The 22,346-nt window shown below is 40.1% G+C and overlaps 1 protein-coding gene across 13 annotated transcripts in view; it reads left to right on the forward strand.

The window, feature by feature from the left end:
• INPP4B (inositol polyphosphate-4-phosphatase type II B) overlaps positions 1 to 22,346 on the forward strand; it is a 428,243-nt gene that overhangs the window by 176,683 nt on the left and 229,214 nt on the right. For all 13 annotated transcript variants that reach the window (XR_011738872.1, XR_011738873.1, XM_065836253.2 and 10 more), the window contains one exon: positions 14,770 to 14,820. Coding sequence is in view for 11 of the 13 variants with exons in the window: in XM_065836253.2 (XP_065692325.2) it covers positions 14,770 to 14,820 (51 nt within the window). In the remaining 2 variants the exon portion in view is untranslated. The remainder of the gene's footprint in view (positions 1 to 14,769; positions 14,821 to 22,346) is intronic.

Raw genomic sequence — 22,346 nt, forward strand, 5'->3', positions numbered from 1 at the left:
TCATTCAAGGGGTCTTGGTTTTTTCTCTCATATATTCTTCTCTCATATATCATTAACTCAGAACATCTTTGGGATTTCTTGGGATTTTGGGAGACCTTCATATGCCCTTAAACTGTCTCTCTCAAGATATATGCGATTGGGAATTGCTCATGCGTTTGTGGAGCGATGACGGTGTAGAGAATGGTGCATAATTCATTGCCTTTCTGTGCCGTGATCTCTGTGTAGGAGGATGAGCGTTTTAAGCTGCAGTGTTTAAATCAGGCCTGTCATGCACATTTTGTTAATCCAAATATTATCTTGAGCTGAAGCCTCGCATGCAATTTGAATCAATGCTAGGCTTTCCTCTTAAAAGAATATTCTCTATGATTTTTAGATGTGGACTTTCAAGTAAGTCCAAGTATGTTTTAGTTTTTGCAGGGGGTGATGTACTGAACATCACTAATGTTGGTTTTATTACACCCTGATCTTTTCCAAAACAAGATACATGGAATTTAGTGAAGTGCTTTTTATTAAATGCTCTGTGATTATGCATATGCTGACAGGTTTGAAGTTAGGTTCTTGGCAACAGTATTTAATTAGGTATTATTTCAAGATTTTTAGTGTTTAAAACTGAACGGAGTGACTTCATCAAATCATGGAATGCAGTAGAAAAAAATAACCTCTTTTAGATTGTGTCCACTGAAGGTGTACAAGTAAGCAGTTTGTATACTTTGGGTTAACCTCTTGTTTTTATTCCTGTACCTCTGACTAAAGACCATTTCTCATGAGGCTTAAATTTATGTCCACTTAGAAAAAATTGTAGCAAAGATGTATTGGGATATTTATTTTAATTTTGCAGGTGTGTTGTTTTGTTTTGTTTTTTCTGGGGGGTGGTGTGGAGGGGGATTAACCTATCAGATTAATAACCCATTGGATTTTTTATCCCCTTTTAATAAGATCTTGTTAAAATACTGAAAAGCATCTTGACCACCTTTTATTCTTTTGACAAAATAACTGTGTATAAATGGTAGACTAAATCTAGGCATGAGTTATGGGATGTTTTAAGATTGGGGAAAAAGTATTTATTTCAAACAAATTCTGATGATACTATTGCTGTGCAAAATAGTCACCAAGTTTGGGATTTTTCAGTCTTCAGAAAGATGTAATAACTTGTTATAGGCAGTTTCAAATCATTTATAAAATGTCTTTTTTGCCTCTTAAGTTATGCTCTCTTTATATTATGCATATTCTTTAAAAGTATCATTTATCATTAAGCAGTTTTTCTCATTCAGATTAATCCATTGCCTGTAAAACTGAAAAAAAAAAAAGGGTTTTAATTATTTTTAAGTTCCCTTTTGCTTTCATTTGGGATAGCAAAGGTATTTAGAGAGTTGCTGGAATGATGCCTCAGAACAGAATGCTTTCCTGAATCAGGACTTTCCTCTTTATCCCATTTCTCATTTCCCTCAACTTCAGTTTGGTATACAAATAGCTTTTTGTAGCCCCTTTCTTGGCTTATTTTACCTGTTCTATATCCAGATTTCTTCTTGGTTTTTAGTTAAATTGTTTTGGGTATTGCTGGGAAAAAGCTACCCAACTAATACAATGTTTAACACAATCTGTAATGCAACACAATCAACTGTTCATTGTTGCGTTTTATTAGTAATTTAAAATGACATGAGAGAAATAGATAAAATGGAGTATTACTCAAAATACTGTATTACTTGGTGAGACTGACTAAATTTGTAATATCAGAATACGCTAGTCCCACACATACATGCATTTCAAGTAGTTGATGCTAGAAGAGCAAGTATGACATTGTAATGTGACTGATTCTGGATTTAATTTTCTATATATGCACTTTCTTGTCAGCTGTTTTATCCTCTTCTGATTTTTTCCAGTCAAAGGTGAAATAAATTACAGATGTTAAGCAGTTGATCTAAATACCTCTAGTATCTGTTGTCCTTGTTACATTCTCATAGTTTTTTTTTCATCATTTGTAAATGGCTGTTGTTGTTCTAGATAAACATCCTGACTTCTTACCAATAACATAAGAAATAAGTCATAAACCTGCACAGAGAGGTGTTTGTGGGTGGTTTGGGGTTTTGTTTTGGTTTTTGTTGGTTGGTTTTGGTTTGGGCTTTTGGGGTTTGCTACTGAATGAAATTGTACAATTGCACTGCTAGATGTGGCTTTTTTAGCATTGGAAATTACAAAAGCAGGCACATAAGCCGTGACATTCATGTAAAATGAGTTCGCGTCTTTAAATGCTTACTAGAACTAGTTAGAGAAAGATTCATGTGTTTTATTTAGTGGGATATTGTGTTGCTTCTAATTTTTGTTTAAAGCACCCACCTGCAAGATGGCTGAGTTTGAGCCACTCCTATCATAATCACGTTGGATGCAGAGGGTCTGTAATTATTTATACAGAATTTATTGTGAGTTGGGAGATGCTCTATGAATACAACATTATTTCACATATAGGCTGTTCTTTGTTGCATACATCTTTTTCACTTTTAGATATGAGTTGTGGAAAGGGAAACCTCTAAACATTATTTTTCTAGAACTACCACCATCCTATCAGCATATTAGAATACTGTTCTATTCAGGGCACTATATCACAGCATGTCCTCAAGCTGAAGAGATTACCATATTTTTACATGCTTAACTACCATTCATATAATTCATCTTGTATTAAAATGCTTTTCTTTTATAAATAATTATTCCCTATGTCAAAGGAAAAGATTCTACTGAGTGTGGGGGAAGAGGTGAGGAGAAATTGTAGGCTGCTCTCTACTTGGATGAAGTAAAGGTCAACGCCACTCTGCTAAAGCCTGTATTTGCCAAGCTTTACTGTATTACTTGTGCTTGAGTGAAACTAGTGCTATTGCTGTGCAGTTGATGAATTAAAATCATTTTGGTACTTAAGGCTGCTAACACGTTTTTGGAAGCATAGCTTATGTGATGTTTAATAAGTAGGTACAATCTCCAACTTGTTTTCAAAAGTCCTTCTCAAAAAGTTGTGATATCTGTAGTCAGCCATTAAAAATTATAGAAATTTACATCATCTATGGCAAGATATGTTCCTTTGATTTTTTTAGACAGAAATTAACTCTGTGTCATCTAATCTACATGACATAAAAGCATCCCTGCTAAAATGTGCATGTGCTTTTTTTATCCCCTATTCTTATTGTATGTTCGCTTTCTAGTGGATTTCTAACATTAATTTTGATCTCTCTGAGAATTGCTCATGTTTTAAAATACAGGTATCTTTTGTAAACCAGTTTGATCTAGACTTGGAGCAGAACTACACCTCCCCAAACCAACTCGACTTTTAATGAGTTGACTGGTTTAGGAAGAAGACTAGCTAAGGGTGATTACTGACAGAATGTTTTTTGAAACCAGAGTTTCTGTGCAGTGCCATTCAAATACATTCCTTTTTGAAATTTCCGATTCTCATTCTGGCTGTCAATTTGTATGTATCCTGAGAGATAATAGTGACTTTAAATGCCTGAGTCCTACAGTATTTTGTGTCATTTGCTGAGGAAGGAGAGGGTGAGTCAGCAAGGGCTGTCGTCTGAGCAGAGCTCAGCTAGAAGCAACAAAGGGTACGATACTGAAAAATGATCCTGTGCATCACAAGTGAAGGAGCAGCGTGTGAACTATGAAAGTGGGGGGGGGCGGGGGGAAGCTGTCACCGAAGGTTGTGCTGTAGCTTTCCCATCTTCTGGTTGCAGCAACTTCATTTAATAAGCTGTGGTGTTGTGGCTGACATTTGGATACCTCACAGAAAATGTGTCTGGTGGGCTAGAATGGAGATGGGCTGGCTTTGAAACATCAGAAGAGATCACAGGGAGAGTGTCTGCTTTCTTACTTAGGGCAATTTTGGGGTGGTCTAAGGGCCTATAGGGGTAGGTAGCCTTGTATTAGACAAGCAGACATGATGGAGGAGACGAGCTTTCAGGAGCACAAGCTTTCTTGAGTTCCTGAGGGAGACTTCATGTGCCAAAAAAAGTCATGTACATTTTAAATGGAGGTAGCTATGAATAAAATTTCAGTGATAAAACAATGAAATACTATTAACATAAAATTGTCGTTGTTACTCTCTTGTATTGAGAAGTAAAGGAGCTGTGCAGTATCTACTTTTTGCCTTGTCTTGTAGGTATGAAATGTTGTTTAGGTTGCTGAAGAGGTAAAGCAGGCCCGTAGCGATACCCGCTTCTTGACTTTAAAGCAGAAACTAATTTAGATTGTGAAAGAGATGAGACATCTATCTTGAAATCAATTCTGAAGGCAGCAGTGTATTTATTTAATAAATAAATAAAACCCCTTTCAGTTTCTCATCTCAGAAGAGAGAGAGGTTGTGCAAAGGTCAGATTGTTTGTTTAAAACTGACTGACGAGTAAGTTATTTGTTTGGGTATTTATATATTTAGGAACTTAATTCAGGCTATGCAGGTTTAACTGTTTTAGTCCAAATGCTTTCTCAAATGAAAAAATCTGTGCATCTTTTCTTTGTAGATTGTTTTAGAAATGTTTATATTTGGATAGTAAGGGATGTTTATATTTGGATAGCTGGGAATGTTTATTTTCCCAGGAGCTTCCAGAGGTTCCTGTGAGAAAATTCCGTGTCCCCTCAAGCGTGGATTGTTAGTAACAGAGACAGAGCAAGTGGGAGCCCTGGACACAAGAGTCAGTTGCATGACAGCACTGCAGTTCTACAGGTTGGAAGGGCCATTACCTAGGGAAGTACAGCTAAAAGCATGCTAAGGTGAACTTTTATTAATAGATAGATCCTATCTACTAAGACAACACAGAGTTCATAGCAGGCCTGAAAAAAACTTACATGCTCCCTCTCATCTGTCTAACCTCTATTTATGCCTTCTGCCACAGTAAATCTGATGAGCGATTTTACCCAGAGTTCCCCAAACCAGAAGTGAATTACTATCTGTTAGGTAATAGCCTTTGCTGTTTTTCAAACGTTATCACAAACTGTCATAGGAGCAAAAGAAAAATCCTTATTGATAGATCTTATTTTCCCCACTTTTCTGGAAATATGTGTAAGAGTACTTCAACTTCCCCTTATTAGTGAAAATTTGGTGTGCGCACCCGGTCTCCTAAGGGAACAGAGGTTGCCAGCTGAGACAACTTTCCTCCCACGGAGCTGCTTCAAAGCACTCAGTCTGTAGTAATAGAAATGGGATGAAAACCAGTCTCCAAGTACATGACCCTGTATTTTTTACAGATGTGAACTTTTGGGATAAACTAAGATTTTATGTTGGAAATAAATTATATGAAGGACAATGAAGGTAAATTAATTGACCAAAGTGTCACTGAAAAGAGGATCTAGTGCAGTGGAGAGAAGCCAACAGGATTCACAGATGAATCCAGGGAACTATATCCAATATACACTAGTTAGGCCTTTTCTGGAAAGCTGTCAGTAATGTGATCATTTGTGTTCGAGAGACATGAATTAGGAAAGGAACAGATAGGATGATCTGGGGAATAGAAAACCTATTGTGTGACAGTGTACTGGAAAAGTTTGGCTTATTGTCCTAACAAAATGGAGTATGAGAGAGCATATGATTCCTTTCTTATGAATACATCAGGAGACCAGTATGAGGAATAGAAAATAATTACTTAGCTAAAAGACCATGTTGGCAGAAGAGCAAATGAATATAAAGTCTCCATTTGCTGGGCTGCAAATTAGAAAATGACTCTGAACTATTATATCAATCACTTTTTTTTGAATGACCCTCCAGTCAGAAGAGTGGGAGAAAAAATTCAAATTATTTCAAGATTGAGTTAAAAAAATGTGTGAAGAGAGTTTTATTATTTAGTGTCTTACCGTAAGATATTGAAACAAATGATCTGGAGGTTCTTAGAGCCCTGTGTTGCTAATACTTCTTTTTATTAAAGTATCAGGCTCTTGATTGCTTTTCAGACTTTTATGACCGCTTTTCAGGGCAGCAGGTAGAATTGAAGCAGCTTTCTCTGCTTCTCTGAGTGTATCCTACGGGCATCCAGAATACTGACTCATGGGCACTGCTTGTAAACATGACACAGGTTTTCGGGAAACTATTGTATTTGTTTCAAGTCTTTGCAAAAGTTCTTTGTGGTGGTGATACTGCTGCAACTGCTTGTAGCAGTAACTGCAGGGAAAATCCACTGCTAGAATTCCCTGGGGTAGGACACCCGGTGGGAAATGAAGAAGGTCAAGACTAACTGGTTGAGCACAACTGATCTGAAGTGTTCACTTCAAAATGTAAAAACTCAAGTTAAAACGTGTTTAAGCCTTAAAACAAGTGTGTGTGTGAGACAAAATATTTAACTTTCTTTTCGGGTAATCTTATGACAATTTTCTGCTTCTATGGGAGAGGATAGTTGGTTAGTGCTGTACCTCACATAAAAATAGCTCGCTCAAAATACTGAATGTAAGGCCCCAGCAGGCAACGCGTTCAGGTGTTGGCAGAGGGACATCATCAGCTTCCAGAGGGAACGTAGGTGGAGCGTGTCTCCTGGGGGCATGACTCCTTCAGCAGGTTTTCAATTCTGAGTTCTCGCTTTCAGCTTCTCCCATGAGTCAGAAGGCCCAGGGGTATTTTGTAGAAAGTATTGAAAGGTCCAGACTTGTTGAAGATAGCGAGATTTTTTTTTATTTCCTTTGTTTAATATGTGTATAACCTTCTACCATTTAAGTAAATGTTGCAATCTGTTGAGCAACTGGGAATGTTGGAAATACCTATGCTAGATGCAAATATAAACTTTGTTTCTTGTAAGTAACTGGCTCATCAGTGTAAATGATGTCATGTTTAATTTATAATAAGATTTGAGAATAATTTAATATGATTTTTGTGCCGGTAGATACAAATTATGAAATGCAGATTTTAGCATACTCAAAAATAGACTGTTTATTTAGTAAAGAAAAAATAGGAATTTCTATTCATCGTGTTCAAGATATTCAGAGTCATAGTGCAATTTTCAGGCAAGTTTTGTTGCAGAAGGTTGTGTTCTAGTAATTTTATATTGCTGTTTAACTCATCATCTAATCGGTCCAGCAATATTTGCCTTAATTTATGTTGTGCATCACAAACTGAATTGAGACCGACTGGCTGTTTGTTGGACAACTGTATAGACTTTTCACCAGCCTTGGCTTGTATCCTCTCAAGCATCCCCTGAAATAAGTGGTTAGAATACAAGTTCTTTCCTTGGCTTTTCTAGCACTTTTTTTTGGACACAGGTTTTCCAATACTTATATGGAAATCAGATTTTTTTTTTTTTTTTTTCCCCCTCTATCCAGCTGCCTCAGGCCCTGTGAGTAGTGATGGATACTTTCATTCTAGGACAGTATTTTTCCCTGAAATTCCAGCTTGAACATTTGGGTTATATTCTGCTGGGGGGGACCAAGGTGCTCAAACAGACAGACTGAGAGATTGCCAGATCAGTCATGTTTTGCTCAAGCAATATGCTTGTGTAGATGGGGCTGGGGGACACGAAAAGTGTGAGAGAAAAGCCTGTATATGCATTTCTACATGTTATTTTCTTAATTGTTCTGGAGCGAGTATTCTTTGGGATGTAATTTGTCAGAAAATGGGTTTCCCTGGCTGCAGTTAGCTGCTACATTTTTTAGTTTGTGGAGTCTGGCTCGGTGATCTTTGGATAATGGAACCAGCCTGAGGTTTTCAGATTTGAGCAAGTAACAACTCCCTGTTGGCTGGCCTATATAAAAGAATAGCCAAAAAAGCTTAGGAATGCTCCATCAGTAGCTTGCTGACAGAAACTAGAATTTGTCTTCTGTGACTTTTATTTCACAGTGAAAGCAGGGAGGGAAGCACAGGCATCGCAAGCACTTTGAATGGGATTTTTACTTTTCAGATTTTTCAGGTTTTTCCCAGTATGTAACTGACTTTAAAGGGGTGATTCCTGGAAATTATGGTGGGGGTGGGAAAAGCAGCTGACCTACTGCCTTATTGTAATGCTTAAATATTTCAAACTTGATGTTATATTTTATAAAATTTATAACTGAGGAAATGTGTGGAATATTCAGTACCTATATAAGACTACAGAAGGTTTCTTCATATGGTTGGGTTTTATTTGGAAGAACTGAGAGATGGAGGAAAGGGCCTGTTATTTCATTATTTTGCTACATGCAGTCATGGTAATGCATGCAAAAATGTGACTTCAAAAAAAGAAGGTTGACCAACAAGCAACCAAGCAACCAACCCACCCTCCACGGGATGCTGCCTCTGTCAATCAGCAGTTGTCTCTGGGGGGGACTCTGGGCAGGTGGGTGCTGTGTCTCTTCGCTGTCATGGCTGGATGTGCAGAGCTGGGAACGGATGGTGTTTCAAACCCCTGCAGTGCTTCAACCATCACTCATAGGTGTTTATTCAGGAATGCGAACTGTGTGCACTGAAACCACAGTGCAGAGGTCATCTTTTGCAGTCTGCAAGGGAGTGATCTCATCATACAAAACAAGGATGCTTTGCAGCATAGGTCTTCATTACCTCTTCGCTGAGAGTTAACTGGGTGCAGCAATTTGTGACTTTTTATTCTCCCTGAAAAACAATGTGCTGCAGCAACTGATACTGGCAGAGTATCTGTACCCCAAGTTACAATAAAAAGCAAATTAATTGCTAGTAGCAGAAGAGCATCTATTTTTAATGATGCTAAGACTGAAACGTTAATTATCTCTAATTTATAAAGACCATTTTTCTTTGTCACTTCTACTTTCTCACATAACCTTACAGTCAACAGATCTTTCGCAGTGGAAGAAGAAAAGCTGTTTCAAATAGGTTAAAAAAATTGAATGTAGCATTCATGCTAGATACTCATGTACTATGTTAACAAGGTAAACAAACGGTTTCCTCCTTTAGTTTTTTTCATTATACACACTGAAAACATATTAAGGATTATTTAGATTTATGTGGGTAGATATGTCAGTTTTTTCATATTCCCCAGGATTCCAAGAGATAAATCAAACCTTGGGACTTTACCTTCAAAGATGCGTTATCATTTGAATAGCTATGGAAGAGGATAGACCTAGAAATAGCAAAGTTGTTAAAACTGTGTTTCAAATGTGTGTTTTTCAGCTTTGTGCATTTCAGTTTTGGAGTGTACTGGGGAAGAAGCTGTGTATGTGATCTTGGTGCTTTGTGGGGGAAAGAGTATTAACAAGAGCTGCCTTTTTTCCTCCCAGCACATCTCCTGTACAGTCAGCTCTTAGTTGTTTGTGGTGATTTGCAGAGCAAGCATCAGCAGTAGCCGCTGGGAGCCATGTGGAGCTGGGCCCTGCGCCCAGGCTGCAGCTCCTCCTGCCGTCTCAGCTGCTGAGGACCAGTGCAGGAGTATTGTCGGTGTCATAATAAGCCTTGGTGGATCCGATCTGATTCTCTGTACCATGTCCTAAAGCACTCATAGTGTACATATTTGTTGGTCACTTGGTCTATTCCAGCCTCCATTTGGATGTTGCAGGGGTGGTGTGTTTGTTGTGATGCGGTCATTACTCAATGTTCCTAAGTCATCTATTATTTCTGAACTGTGGATTTCAGTTTTTGAAGGCAATTCTGATCATATGCCCAAGCTGTAGAAATACACAAACAAAACCGTATTCATGATCAGATACTGAAGGCTTTTGTGTTTTGCAGCTACATAAACTGTTAAATTCTGTTAACTTCAGACATTGCTGGGGGGGATCTCCTAATGCTAATCTTGCACCATGTGTTGGGACATGAGGTGCACTTCCCCATCTTCAGAAAGCACACAAAGATGCAGACTACCAGGCAAGAGAAAGATATTAAGTTGCAGAGAATTTGAGAAGAAAAGCAGTTTATGAGAGACTCTTAGAGACTGATAAATTTGTATTTTCTCTTATCCACATCTTAGCTTTTGGGAAGTGTGCCTGGAGCTAGTACATAGTGTTAGTGCTGCACAAGTGAATGATTCTGACTCCACGCTCTGCAAGAGACTCACAATCAAACATTGTCTATAAAAAGTATCCAACCATATGCAGATACGCCTGCCCTTCTACTTGACCCTTTCAGATAAATACATAGCTGAAACTGTCACTTGGTATACAGCAAATAATAAGGGCAAACATATAGTAGGGAAAGTCCCACTTTCAATACAACAGATAGTATGGAAATACATGTATACAATATTTTATATTTTTAATTTTATTAATACATTGTGTAATAAATGTAGTGTATGTAAGGCCAGTGCAAAAGCATTACAGTAAGGTGATATAGCTTATATTCCCCTTACTTGTTTTTGTCTTTATTTTTAACATTTGTCCATCTCTCTGCATAGCAACTTTTTCATTGGAACTGTAAGCCCTGCAATACCACATGCACACCTATTGGGAAAGATTTTTCTTTTCTGCTTTATATGGACTCTTAGAAATAATTGTGCAATAAAGTCTGGAAAAAGGCTGTATTAGCATTATGTCTTCTATCTAATAAGCAGGTATCTAACAAAGTATTGATGAAAGTGTTTTACTTTGCTGACTACATTATGTTGATTGAACTATTTAGCAAATTGTTAATCTATATGATGAAAATAAATACCTGGTAAATGTCCTGTGTCTCATCAGTATCGTCTTCTAAAAATTAATTTGCTGCATGTGGTGGAATGGGATCTATCCTATAAAATCTGATCAATATTGTTGCAGAACCTAGTAACAATTTCAGCATTTTCAGCTGATCCAGCACATATACATGAAGCTACAAGTTATTTGACTGAAAAGTTGTAAGAAATGTGCTCCCTGACTCTGAGGGGTGGTGAAGAGGGGGGGACAGACTGTTCATACTTCTGTCTGTGGGGTTCTGGGATTGTGTTAGCAGAGCTCAGTGCTTACCTGCTGGGCATAAGGGGCTGGAGGAGAAAAAAGGGTGCAGATGGTCACTGTCCCAGAGCACCTTCAGGTAACATGAAGGTAAAATTGTCTGCACATATTGTGTTCTTGTACCACTGCTAGACTTATACTGAGAGAAAAAATGTTGAAAGCCATCTAGGAAGGTACTGTTTTGAAAGAGTACAAGTCAATTTTTCAAGAACGTAAGTCAACCTCTTAGTGACTGCTTTTAGGAATCTCAGTTATCCTGTACTTTACCTACTGTGGTGTGTACCTGGTTACTGTGAGATGCCGTGAGCAATGTAACAGTGGTGACAGAACAGTGCATTTAGCAGCCAACAGCAGTAAGTACTGGGAAGTCACTGGAAGCCACTGGTGATCTGATGAGGTACATCTAGGGTAACTGAGAAAAAGATATAACATGATGTCTTTGTAAAACCTAACTGCCTTCTAAACGTGGCCTTCAATAATAAACTGAAATGCAAAGGCTTTAATTAAGGGCAGGTGCAAAAGTTTCAGTAATGATAATGCTTCAGTCTTCTGCACTTTGACAGTGTGTGTGGATGTGGCTTAGACTGCTGTGAATGACTGAAAGAAATACTCTTTTTCATCATATAAAGCTGCCTTATATGAAAGGACAGTTAATTAAAGCTGAACTTAACATTTATGCCTAGAACAATTTAACACTTAGATGTGTCTGCGATAAATGCTCTAGAAAGTATAAGGATAGCTACTCATTGTGTGTGGTTCTATATGAGATTTAAAGAAAAATGATTATCTACTCTAGTGCACTGGTGTTCTTCCAGGTGTGACAAACTGTAGCATATATAAGATATCTAGATTATTTCACAGACTAAATAACTAGAATGAAAACTTGTCACATTTTCCATTTGACCTAGCTTACAAGCTGTATTTAATTTCACTTGTTTTTGTCTTTTCATATGTCTCTTGTCTGTGTTAATCCAGGGAAGTTCAGTCTTACCCCGATTCCAAATAAACTCACCATTCACAGGTTTGCGTTTTTTCCTTGGGGAAAATGTAGAACAAATAATGAGAGAACTGAAATTATAATGAAATAGTGGATGCTTGAGATCAAAACCTGCCTTTTTGTATGTATTTATATTTTGCAGTAGTTTTAGAATACTCTTGGGGCCATTAGGGAAAAGTTTGGTTTATGACAAGGTCTTTAAAAGCACAGCAGTTTGTTTAATCAGGTAACGTACTGGGAGAATATTTGATGTTTCCAATCCCTTATGTTTCTCTTTTTTTGTTTTTTGTTTTTTTTTTTCCTCTTTCATTTTGTGGATTGGGACTAGAACTGAGTTTTTTCTCATGTTTTTTATTTGGTTGCAAACTGTGCTTGTAGTGATGCTTACCTGGCCCATGTTGGCATCTTTGAGAGGGACTCCGATAATTGTAGTATTGTGAGAATTTAAGTATGTTTGGGAACTCAACCAACAGACAACATGAAAGGGACCAGACCCTACCTCCTGTATATGTATTTGTATACATATATACAACTTCTCTTTTTAATGAATATTTTAAAACTGTTTCTCAAAAAAAATAAAAGCTCAGGCTTGGATCAAAAAACCCAGTTTCTTTTCAAAAAGAATATATTTCAGAGAGAAGAGAGGCTCAATCTATTGCTAGTCCCACCAAATGCAGTATTTATGTATATTTGGCTGTATGACTACTGGTTATAAAGTGATTAAAACCAAACCAAACAAAGCAACCATGTAGCTGAACTAAAAAGTATTTTAGAACTGAAAACTGAAGGTTGTGGATACTTTTTCTAGTTCTTTCATTGTGACACTAGTGAGGTAGGGACTGCAAACAAGCAACAAGTTTCTTCCTATTCAACTCCATTTGGAATTATGAAATGTGTTTTTGTTACATGGAAGGCTCATTCTGTAGGTTTGTCAGGTTTTGACATCCCTTTCCACTTCTCTGCTAGGTCAGAAAAAACAGAAATAAGTTCTCCTGAACTGAGGCTTCACCCGGCAAAAGAAGGAATGAATATTCTGTGATTAAGTGCACCTTGGATTCCATTGATTTCAATAAGCAAACGAGATACTTGAGCTTCCTCTTGATTTAAAGCACACCTTAGTGTCAGGAAAAAAAATTACATGTTTTAAAATATTTACTGAACTGTTTCTGGATTAGAAATACACCTTCCTATAAATCAGTGATGAAGAAGGTGGCTAATTATTATATTTTTATTATTAGATATTATATGTTTGAAGCTAGCATATAGAACAGCTTTTTAGCATCTTAAAAGGGCATAGAATTTTTGGCCTGTCATAGATACCTCGTCTTTTCTTTTAAGAAACAAACCTGCTCTAGGATATTTCCTCACCCCCAAAAGGGTAAGACAAGTATCACTAATGAGGAGATATCATTAATTTTATTTTCATTTATGACTTGAAATATTTACAAGTAAATTCTAGATACTGATTTTGTGTTGAAAATTTTGTACTAGTGTTTTGTAGAAAGCCCAATACCTCGTAGTTGCTGATGTTATATTAGTGGAAAAAATACAAGTGCAAAATTGCATCCAAATGAGGACTCCCAGAGATTTCTAAAGTATGCTGGCCCTCATTAAATTTAATATAGCATTTCTTTACTGTCTTCAGGCTTTTGTGGAAAAAAATGTTCTCACTGTAGAGAATGAAGGGGTAAGAGAACTGACTGAGGTTCTACATTGTCACATCTGTGGCAGATTTTTTGACTGGCCCTTTCTGGTAACATGTTGTGTTTAGGATAACAAACAAGTAAAATTATCTTTGTTTTAAAGGAGGGGTTTCTTTTCTATCGTAAGTTGCAGCTAGAATAAAAGACTTGAAGGACACATTTGAGGACATGGGACAAAATGAGTCTTTTGCCGACAGATTTGCATAATGAGTTTGAGTTTTACTTTGTAATAAAGCCAAAGGTTTTTCTTTAGGAGGGCCCTTGTGGTAAATGGATATCTGTGATTTAGGCTAGGTAATCAAACAGATGTGAATGCTCAGTACATGCCTCCCTCGTGTGTTGCTGAAGCTGGCATCTTTTTACCAGCAAACTCATCCAATGGGTTGTTTTGGCTCAGGCAGACCATATTAGAGGAGTGTTACAGAGATTTTCTTACGCTTTTTCTATTGCATTTTTACTGTTTAATTAGTTCTCTGTTCTCAATCACCCTTCAACAATAGAACTACATAGACACTAAACACACACAACCTGTACTGTATGTTGGGAACCATAGAAGTAAGGAAATCAGGTTGTCCCATATTACTTCTTGTGAAATGGAAGTAGTTGTGTACAATGGCAGCTCTGCAGAATATGCAGGGACAACTGGAGGTACTGTGTGTGGAGAATATGGAGACTTTCCTTCTTTAGATGTCTTACAAGTATCTGTCACCTCAAAGATGCTTAGAAAGTGGTAGGAGGAGACAGGGTCAGGGATTGTGTGAGACTGGGGATCAGGATGTCTGTTGCAGATCAGCCTGCAAAGGCAAGTACTTACTTGGCAAAAGTACTTTTTAATGTAGTACATTATTTCATTTCTGTTTGAAAATTTTGGTTCCAGATAACCAAAGATAAGTCAGATAGGTGAGGAATTCTGACAAGCTAGGCCCAAGCAATTTGGTTTTAATAAAGGAGCAACTGAGCACAACCTTTGTGCCTTTAGAGGATGAGGAAAGTTCGGAATGATAAATGGGTAGTGGTGAGACGCTTTTTTCCCCAGGAACCAGAAGATATTGCACTTAAATCATTAATTGTTATTAAATTATGTATGTATACATATATATACACACACATGCACACATATACTTCCCTTTAAATTAATTTCTAAAGTGTAGAAGGTATGAGGAAAAGATGTATGAGTACTTCTCCTCCTTACTTATATTACAAAAGTAATGTTTGGTTTGCCTTTTTTTTTTTTTCTTTGTCCCACAGGTCCGCACAAGCGTCCTACCTGATCACAAGGAGCCAAGAGCAGATGCTGGAGTAAGTTAATTTTTTTCATGAATTGATTTTTTTGTTTGTTTTTCTTCACCTCATCAGCAGACACAGACACCTAATGAAGAGAAATGGTGTTCTGCCTAGCTGCTAAACAGGAGCTGGCAAGAAGTTAGGTTAAATTAATAAAAAAATCAAGGCAGGAGTAACAATCTCTGTGATTTATGTTATCCCATGCACATATTTCCTGAAAATCCTTTTTAACTGATACTATCCTGAGGCAAGCACAATTATCTAGACTTCATACTACTGCCATACAAGCGATCTGGATGAGACTGAGAGCTTGGAATCATGTTGCCTCAATGAACCTGGCCTGTCATCTACTGGTTTTCATGTGCCAGCTATAAAAACTTCTGCTGTAGGACCTGCCTTTGGGTTGGCTTTAAGAAATTACTCTGGTGATGTGTGGAGGACTCGTTTTCCTGCGTAGGTCTGGAGGACTTTTGGCAAAGGTACAGGGATGTCATTTCTAGGTCTGAGAAGGCTAGAATCACCCAGATAACATGAAGACCTTATGGGAGTGGGAAATGTTGGTCCTGCTAGAGCTGAATAAAAGACCAAACGCTATCTGGAACAGGTATCAGACCTTTAACTGCAAACATTTAAAATAACTGTGGTTTAATTTTTTTAGCCTAAGCTGTTGACTTTCCTGCATTAGCAGGGCTCCCTTGACGCAGTTTTCAGGACTTTAGCTAGCATTTGAAAAATCTGTAGCTTGGCAGCAAATTCAATCTTAGTGAAATAATCAATGTGTTTCAACTTTTCATATAGCTATTATAGAGACTTTTGGCTAACTGAGATGATTCATCAGATTGCTCTAAGATAGATATCTTAAGATTTATAGTCATAAGTATCCCACAAGCAACATTACAGAGGAACATTACTCTATAATGAGCATTACAGCAGCAGTTCTGTTTAAAGCCAACTTTTCAAGCCTCTCCAAGTCACATGTACAAAGTTAGATTGGTTTGTAGACTGCCAGTTCAGGCCCCAGGGTAGACTATTTGTGTTTAAATCAGTTTGGAAAAAGTATTCTTCAATATTATTTGCAATCAGACCCCTTGAACATTAGCATAGCTCTCTTCATTTGGGTCATGGCATCGTTCAGAATTTTATTTAACTTTGCAAATAACTCCTAATTGCATTGTCAGGCAATGAAAGTTTTAGTCTAAATAAGCACAAAAATATGAAACAGACAAGTGGAATTTTTTAAGCCCATAGAATTATTCACTTTTAATTTCATGACCCTAGAAAACTAGATGTTACACTATGGATAGTGGGTACAGTGACCAAAGCTCTTAGATTGTATAAGAAAGTAGTGTAATTGCTTCTTAGCCCTGATCATATGAGTACTCTGAATTAAATGGGTTTTTAGTTCTATTGTGCTACAGAAAGAAGCTCCAAGTGACCCAACCTCTATCAGTTTCATTTCAAATATCTCTCATTCCAGATGGTAACGTTGCAAATACAAGCACTCAGGTGCCATGAATTGCCAGAATAAAGGCTGCTATGCAGACATTGTGCTGCAAAATGTGTTCATATTGTATTAAGAAGGGTATGTTTTTGTAAGATGATAACTAATCTGAGCTAATCGTAGAGATTTAGTGAAGAAACACTGTCATGTTGAGTGATCTGAAGGAAGACAGAACTATCTGTGTGCGCATCACCATGTGTCACACTTGGATGTAGACCATGTAAAAGCATATGTTTCATTTTGACAGTCAAAACTAACCATGACCTTTGCTTGTACAGCTGTGGTATTTTTCTCTATCTATTTTCTATAGTCCTTTTTTCTTCCTTGTTGAGCACTTCACAAATCCACTGTTTGCCCAGCATTCCCTAGACTCTCAGCTTGTGTCTTTTTCCCTTTGCTGCTCAAGTGCCAACCAAAGCACAGGAAATCTAAACCTGTGTTATTGATAGGAACAAGCCATAACTGGTGACTTAATTCACCAAATTAGAAACTGTTTTCGGTGCTTGCCTAAGTTGAGAATTGTGATTTGAACTGTACCTTTTATAGGCAAGTCAGCTGATCAGAGCCAGCGGAGCGAGAGCCAGAGCCGGCAAGGTTCAGCTGACTACGAGGTTTAGCTGAGATTAGAAAGCTCAGAGGGAAACGTACAGGGACAGCATGATTCCCGGCAGTCCTGATCCCCCAGAAACCCCGGCAGCCATTGCGAGAGAGCAGCTGACGTGACGGGGAGCATTCCCATGGTGACGGCGACCACACCTCCTCCCTTTGCCTTGAAAAAGCCTTTGGGACCAACGCTGCCCACCAGGTGCAGAGAGGAGCAACCAGGTTGTGCAGCGGGTGTGGTAGCTTGTGCAGCACGGTGCAGAGAGCATTTGTTGCTTGTCATTCCCTCCAACTTATTGCCAGCGTCCCAGACTGCTGATGACCATGGTCGCCTCCAGAAGGAGAGCTTGTCTCAAACAGACTGTGGCAACGCAGACTGAGGCTCTGTCCCGAACGGTGGCTGTTCAGGTCTCCGGCTGCAGGGAGTGCCAGGGCCTGCTGCTGCTGGAGGAGGGAGACCAGCACTCTACTTGTGTGAGGTGTGAGCAGCTGCAAGATCTGCTCGACATGATTGTGAAACTTGAGGAGGTTGAGACGCTGAGGTCCATCAGGGAGTGCGAAAGGGAGATCGACTGGTGGAGTAACACCCTGATGTGCCAGTCGGAAAGGCCCCAGGGAGGTACCCCCAAAAAGGAGATGGACCTCCTGCCCTCTCGGACAGAGGCGGAGGTCCTGAGACAGCCCCACCCTTGTTGCTGTCGGGCAGAGGTAGGGGACCTGAAAGAAGACAAGGGTTGGAAGTGTATTCCAGTTTGGCATCACAGGCAACCCCCCTCCCTGCCTGCTTTGCCTCCCCAGGTGCCCCTCCGTAATAGGTTTGAGGCCCTGGGTCTTGAAGAAGAGGTAGGTGAGGAGGTGGTGCCAAGCCTGCCTACAAGATCACATAGGAAGAGGCAGTTGACCACACAACTTAAGACTGCCTCTGATAAGAAAGAAAGAAGGGTGATTGTAATAGGAAATTCCGTTCTGAAAGGAACAGAGGGCCCAATATGCAGGGTTGACCCTCATCTTAGGGAAGTCTGTAGTCTACCTGGAGCCCGGATCAAGGATATTGCTAGAGAGCTCCCCAGACTGGTGCACCCGACAGACTACTACCCGCTGCTGGTCTTCCAGACAGATGGGGAGGAAGCTGCTTCCTGTAGTCTGAGGGGAATGAAGAACTATTTCAAGGTCTTGGGAAGGATGGTGAAAGACTCAGGGGCTCAAGTGATCTTCTCTTCACTCCTTCCCTCTTCAAGTGGCGATGTGGGGTGGAATGGGAAAATTCAATCTCTAAATGGTTGGCTCCAAGACTGGTGCTACAGGAGGGCTTTGTTTTTTTTGATAATGGCTGGGTTTGTAAGACTCCAGTCTGAACAGTGTTACGCGGGAAAGGCTTATCTCGCAGGGGCAAGAAGATGCTGGGGCAGGAATTAACTGGGCTCATTTAAACTAGGCTTGAAGGGGGATGGGGTTGTAGCTGGGCTTGTCCCAGTGGGGCAGCATTCTAAAACGGATGAGGGCCAGGTGGCCTCCTGTGCCCGTAGGGAGAAATCGGTGTGCTCTGCTCACTCCCGGAAATGCCTGTACACCAATGCGCGCAGCATGGGGAATAAGCAGGAGGAGTTAGAATCCTGTGTTCGGTCGGGAGATTATGATCTGGTGGCAATTACAGAAACGTGGTGGGACAGTTCACATGACTGGAATGTGGTCATGGATGGCTACGCCCTTTTCAGGAAAGACAGGCCAGCCAGGCGTGGTGGTGGAGTTGCTCTCTATGTGAGAGAGCAACTGCAATGTACTAAATTCTGCCCAGGAGCGGATGAGGAACGAGTTGAGAGTGTATGGGTCAGGATCAAGGGGCAGGCTGGCAGGAGTGATACGGTTGTAGGTGTCTATCACAGACCACCAGATGAGGCTGAGGAATTTGATGAGGCCTTCTATGCGCAGCTAAGAGTGGCCTCACAGTCACAGGCCCTGGTTGTTGTGGGTGATTTTAACTTCCCTGATGTTTGCTGGAAGGACCATTCAGCCAGCCAGCCACAGTCCAGGAGGTTCCTCCAGTGCATTGATGATAACTTCCTCATGCAGATGGTGGAGGAGCCAACTAGGGGAGGTGCACTGCTGGATCTCATCCTCACTAACAAAGAGGGTCTGGTCGAAGCAGTAAAGGTTGAGGGCTTTCTGGGTTGCAGTGACCACGAGATGGTGGAGTTCAGCATCTCGTGTGGCAGGAACAGAATAGCAAGTAGAATTGCAACCCTGGACTTTAGCAGGGCTAACTTCGGCCTTTTCAAGCAATTGTTGGGGGAAATCCCATGGGCAAGACTGCTTGAAGGAAAAGGGGCCCAAGAGAGCTGCATTGCATTCAGAGATTGCTTCTTCCATGCTCAGGATCAGAACATCCCCACACGTAGGAAGTCGAGGAAGGGAACCAGGAGGCCTGTGGGATTGAATAGGGATCTGTTGGGTGTGCTCAAGCAGAAGAGAAGAGTTTACAGGTCATGGAAGGAGAGGGTGGCCACTTGGGAGGAATATAAGACTGCTGTTAGAGGATGTAGGAAGGCAACTAGGATAGCCACGGCCTACTTAGAATTACAGCTGGCGAGAGGGGTCAAGGACAGCAAGAACTTTTTCAAATACATAGCAAATAAAACTAATACCATAAGCAATCTAGGCCCACTGATGAATGAGGTGGGTGCCCTGGTGGCAGAAGACACAGAGAAGGCAGAATTGCTGAATGCCTTCTTTGTCTCTGTCTACTCTGCTGGAGGCTGTCCTGGGGAGCCCTGTACCCCTGAGACCCCGGATGAAGCCAGGTCAATGGAGGAGTTTGCTTTAGACGATGAGGACTGGGTTAGGGAGCAATTAAATAGTCTGGACATCCATAAGTCCATGGATCCAGATGGGATGCATCTGTGGGTGCTGAGGGAGCTGGCTGAAGTCATTGCTAGACTGCTATCCATCATTTTTGCCAAGTCTTGGGAAACAGGAGAGGTGCCCGAGGATTGGAGGAAAGCAAATGTCACTCCAGTCTTCAAAAAGGGCAAGAAGGAGGACCCGGGTAATTATAGACGGGTCAACCTCACCTCTGTCCCTAGAAAAGTAATGGAACAGCTTATCCTTGATGTCATCTCAAGGCATATCAGGGATAGGAGGGTCATTAGGGGCAGTCAGCATGGCTTTACCAAGGGTAAGTCATGCTTGACCAACCTCATAGCCTTTTATGAGAATGTAACAAGGTGGATGGATGATGGCAGAGCAGTGGATGTGGTCTACCTTGACTTCAGTAAAGCCTTTGACACAGTCTCTCACAGCATCCTCACAGCTAAATTGAGGCGGTGTGGTCTAGACAATAGAGTAGTGAGGTGGGTTGCAAACTGGCTTAAGGAGAGAAGCCAGAGAGTGGTAGTCAATGGTGCGAAGTCCACTTGGAGGCCAGTATCTAGTGGAGTGCCTCAGGGGTCAGTACTGGGGCCAATATTATTCAATATATTCATTAACGATTTGGACGAGGCAATTGAGTGTACTATCAGCAGGTTTGCTGATGACACTAAGCTGGGAGAAGTGGCTGACACGCCAGAAGGCTGCACTGCCATCCAGCGGAACCTGGACAGGCTGGAGAGTTGGGCGGGGAATAACCTGATGAAATTTAACAAGGGAAAGTGTAGAGTCCTGCATCTGGGCAGGAACAACCCCAGGTTCCAGTATAGGTTGGGAAATTACATATTAGAGAGCAGTGTAGGGGAAAGGGACCTGGGGGTCCTGGTGGACAACAGGATGACCATGGACGACCACTGTGCCCTTGTGACCAGGAAGGCTAATGGCATCCTTGGGTGTATTACAAGGGGGATGGTCAGTAGACTGAGAGAGGTCCTCCTTCCCCTCTCCTCCACCCTGGTGAGACCCCATCTGGAATATTGTGTCCAGTTCTGGGCCCCTCAGGTCAAGAAGGACAGGGAACTGCTGGAGAGAGTCCAGCGTAGGGCAACAAAGATGATTAAGGGAGTGGAGCACCTCCCTTATGAAGAAAGGCTGAGGGAGCTGGGTCTCTTTAGGTTGGAGAAGAGACTGAGGGGTGACCTTATTAATGTTTATAAATATATAAAGGGTGAGTGCCATGAGAATGGAGCCAGGCTCTTCTGAGTGGCAAACAATGATAGGACAGGGGGTAATGGGATCAAGCTGGAACACAAGAGGTTCCACTTAAATTTGAGAAAAAACTTCTTCTCAGTGAGGGTAACAGAGCACTGGAACAGGCTGCCCAGGGAGGTTGTGGAGTCTCCTTCCCTGGAGACATTCAAGGCCTGCCTGGACACATTCCTGTGCGACCTCACCTAGGTGTTCCTGCTCCAGCAGGGGGATTGGAGTAGATGATCTTTCGAGGTTCCTTCCAATCCCAAACATACTGTGATACTGTGAAGAAAACCTATCTTAGTATAGGGCTTTATTGTTAGCATTTTGATACTCAACATTCAGCTGGCATTCCTGAAAGAAAACAGGCTGCAGGGTTCTTGTACCAGAGGAAGTTACACCTCTCAGTAGCAATAAATTATCATCTTTTTTTTTACTTGAAGGGGAAAGTTGCTTTCTGCATGCAGCCTGTGTTGACTCGGAGCAACTAGGTTCTTTCTGAATTTGTATATTCCAAGTTCATATATAATGTACCATGGAATTTTACTTTGCTACTCCAACACTAGTGTAAAATTAGTATAATGTACTTTTTTTTTTCCAAAAATTCAACATAATCTTACGATCTCATTAGAATTTATTCAGAGCAGGTAGTATTGAGTTGTGTATTTGAAAGATAAATGGACACAAGGTGGATGTAGACTGTTATTTTCTTTCCCATTGTTCCCAGGGCAAGAATACTTCTGTTGGCCAAGTTGACCAAAGAAGATTTTAGCTGTGTGCAGTGACTTATGAGCAGTGGGCAAAAAATAACCAAAAAGCAAGAACAGATGAATTTATTTTCCTCTTTGCACTATTTTCTTGATGTTGTGTGAAGGTGATTTTAATAGAAGAAATATATATTTGTGTAGAGTAACTTAACTTTAGACATTCTACTTTTGTTAGCACATTTCTCTGCACTTTTACTGCGATGGATAGGTCTACCTTACAATAGAAATGAAAAGTATTTACAAACACTGCCATAAACTAGAGGAATGTAACTTTTCTATTAATCAACTGGTGCTGAACTAATTTTAAAAATACCTTCTCAGCAAGCACATTCGTATTTGGAATACATAGATGGTAATGCCTAAGGATTGAGGAGAAACTGTAGCAAGAACAACTTTGGTAAAACCCTGAAAACCTGGCATTTCTTGTAATCTAGAAAATAGAAATATGGAAAGAAAAAGATGCAAAATGCATTGTACTAAATGAAATTTTTTCCTGTGGTTGTATATTTTACAGCCTATTATTTTGTCAGTTTGTCAGACTATTCTTAATGAGAGAG

Source organism: Patagioenas fasciata, chromosome 4, assembly GCF_037038585.1.
Source record: "Patagioenas fasciata isolate bPatFas1 chromosome 4, bPatFas1.hap1, whole genome shotgun sequence".
In the NCBI taxonomy this organism is placed as follows: domain Eukaryota; kingdom Metazoa; phylum Chordata; class Aves; order Columbiformes; family Columbidae; genus Patagioenas; species Patagioenas fasciata.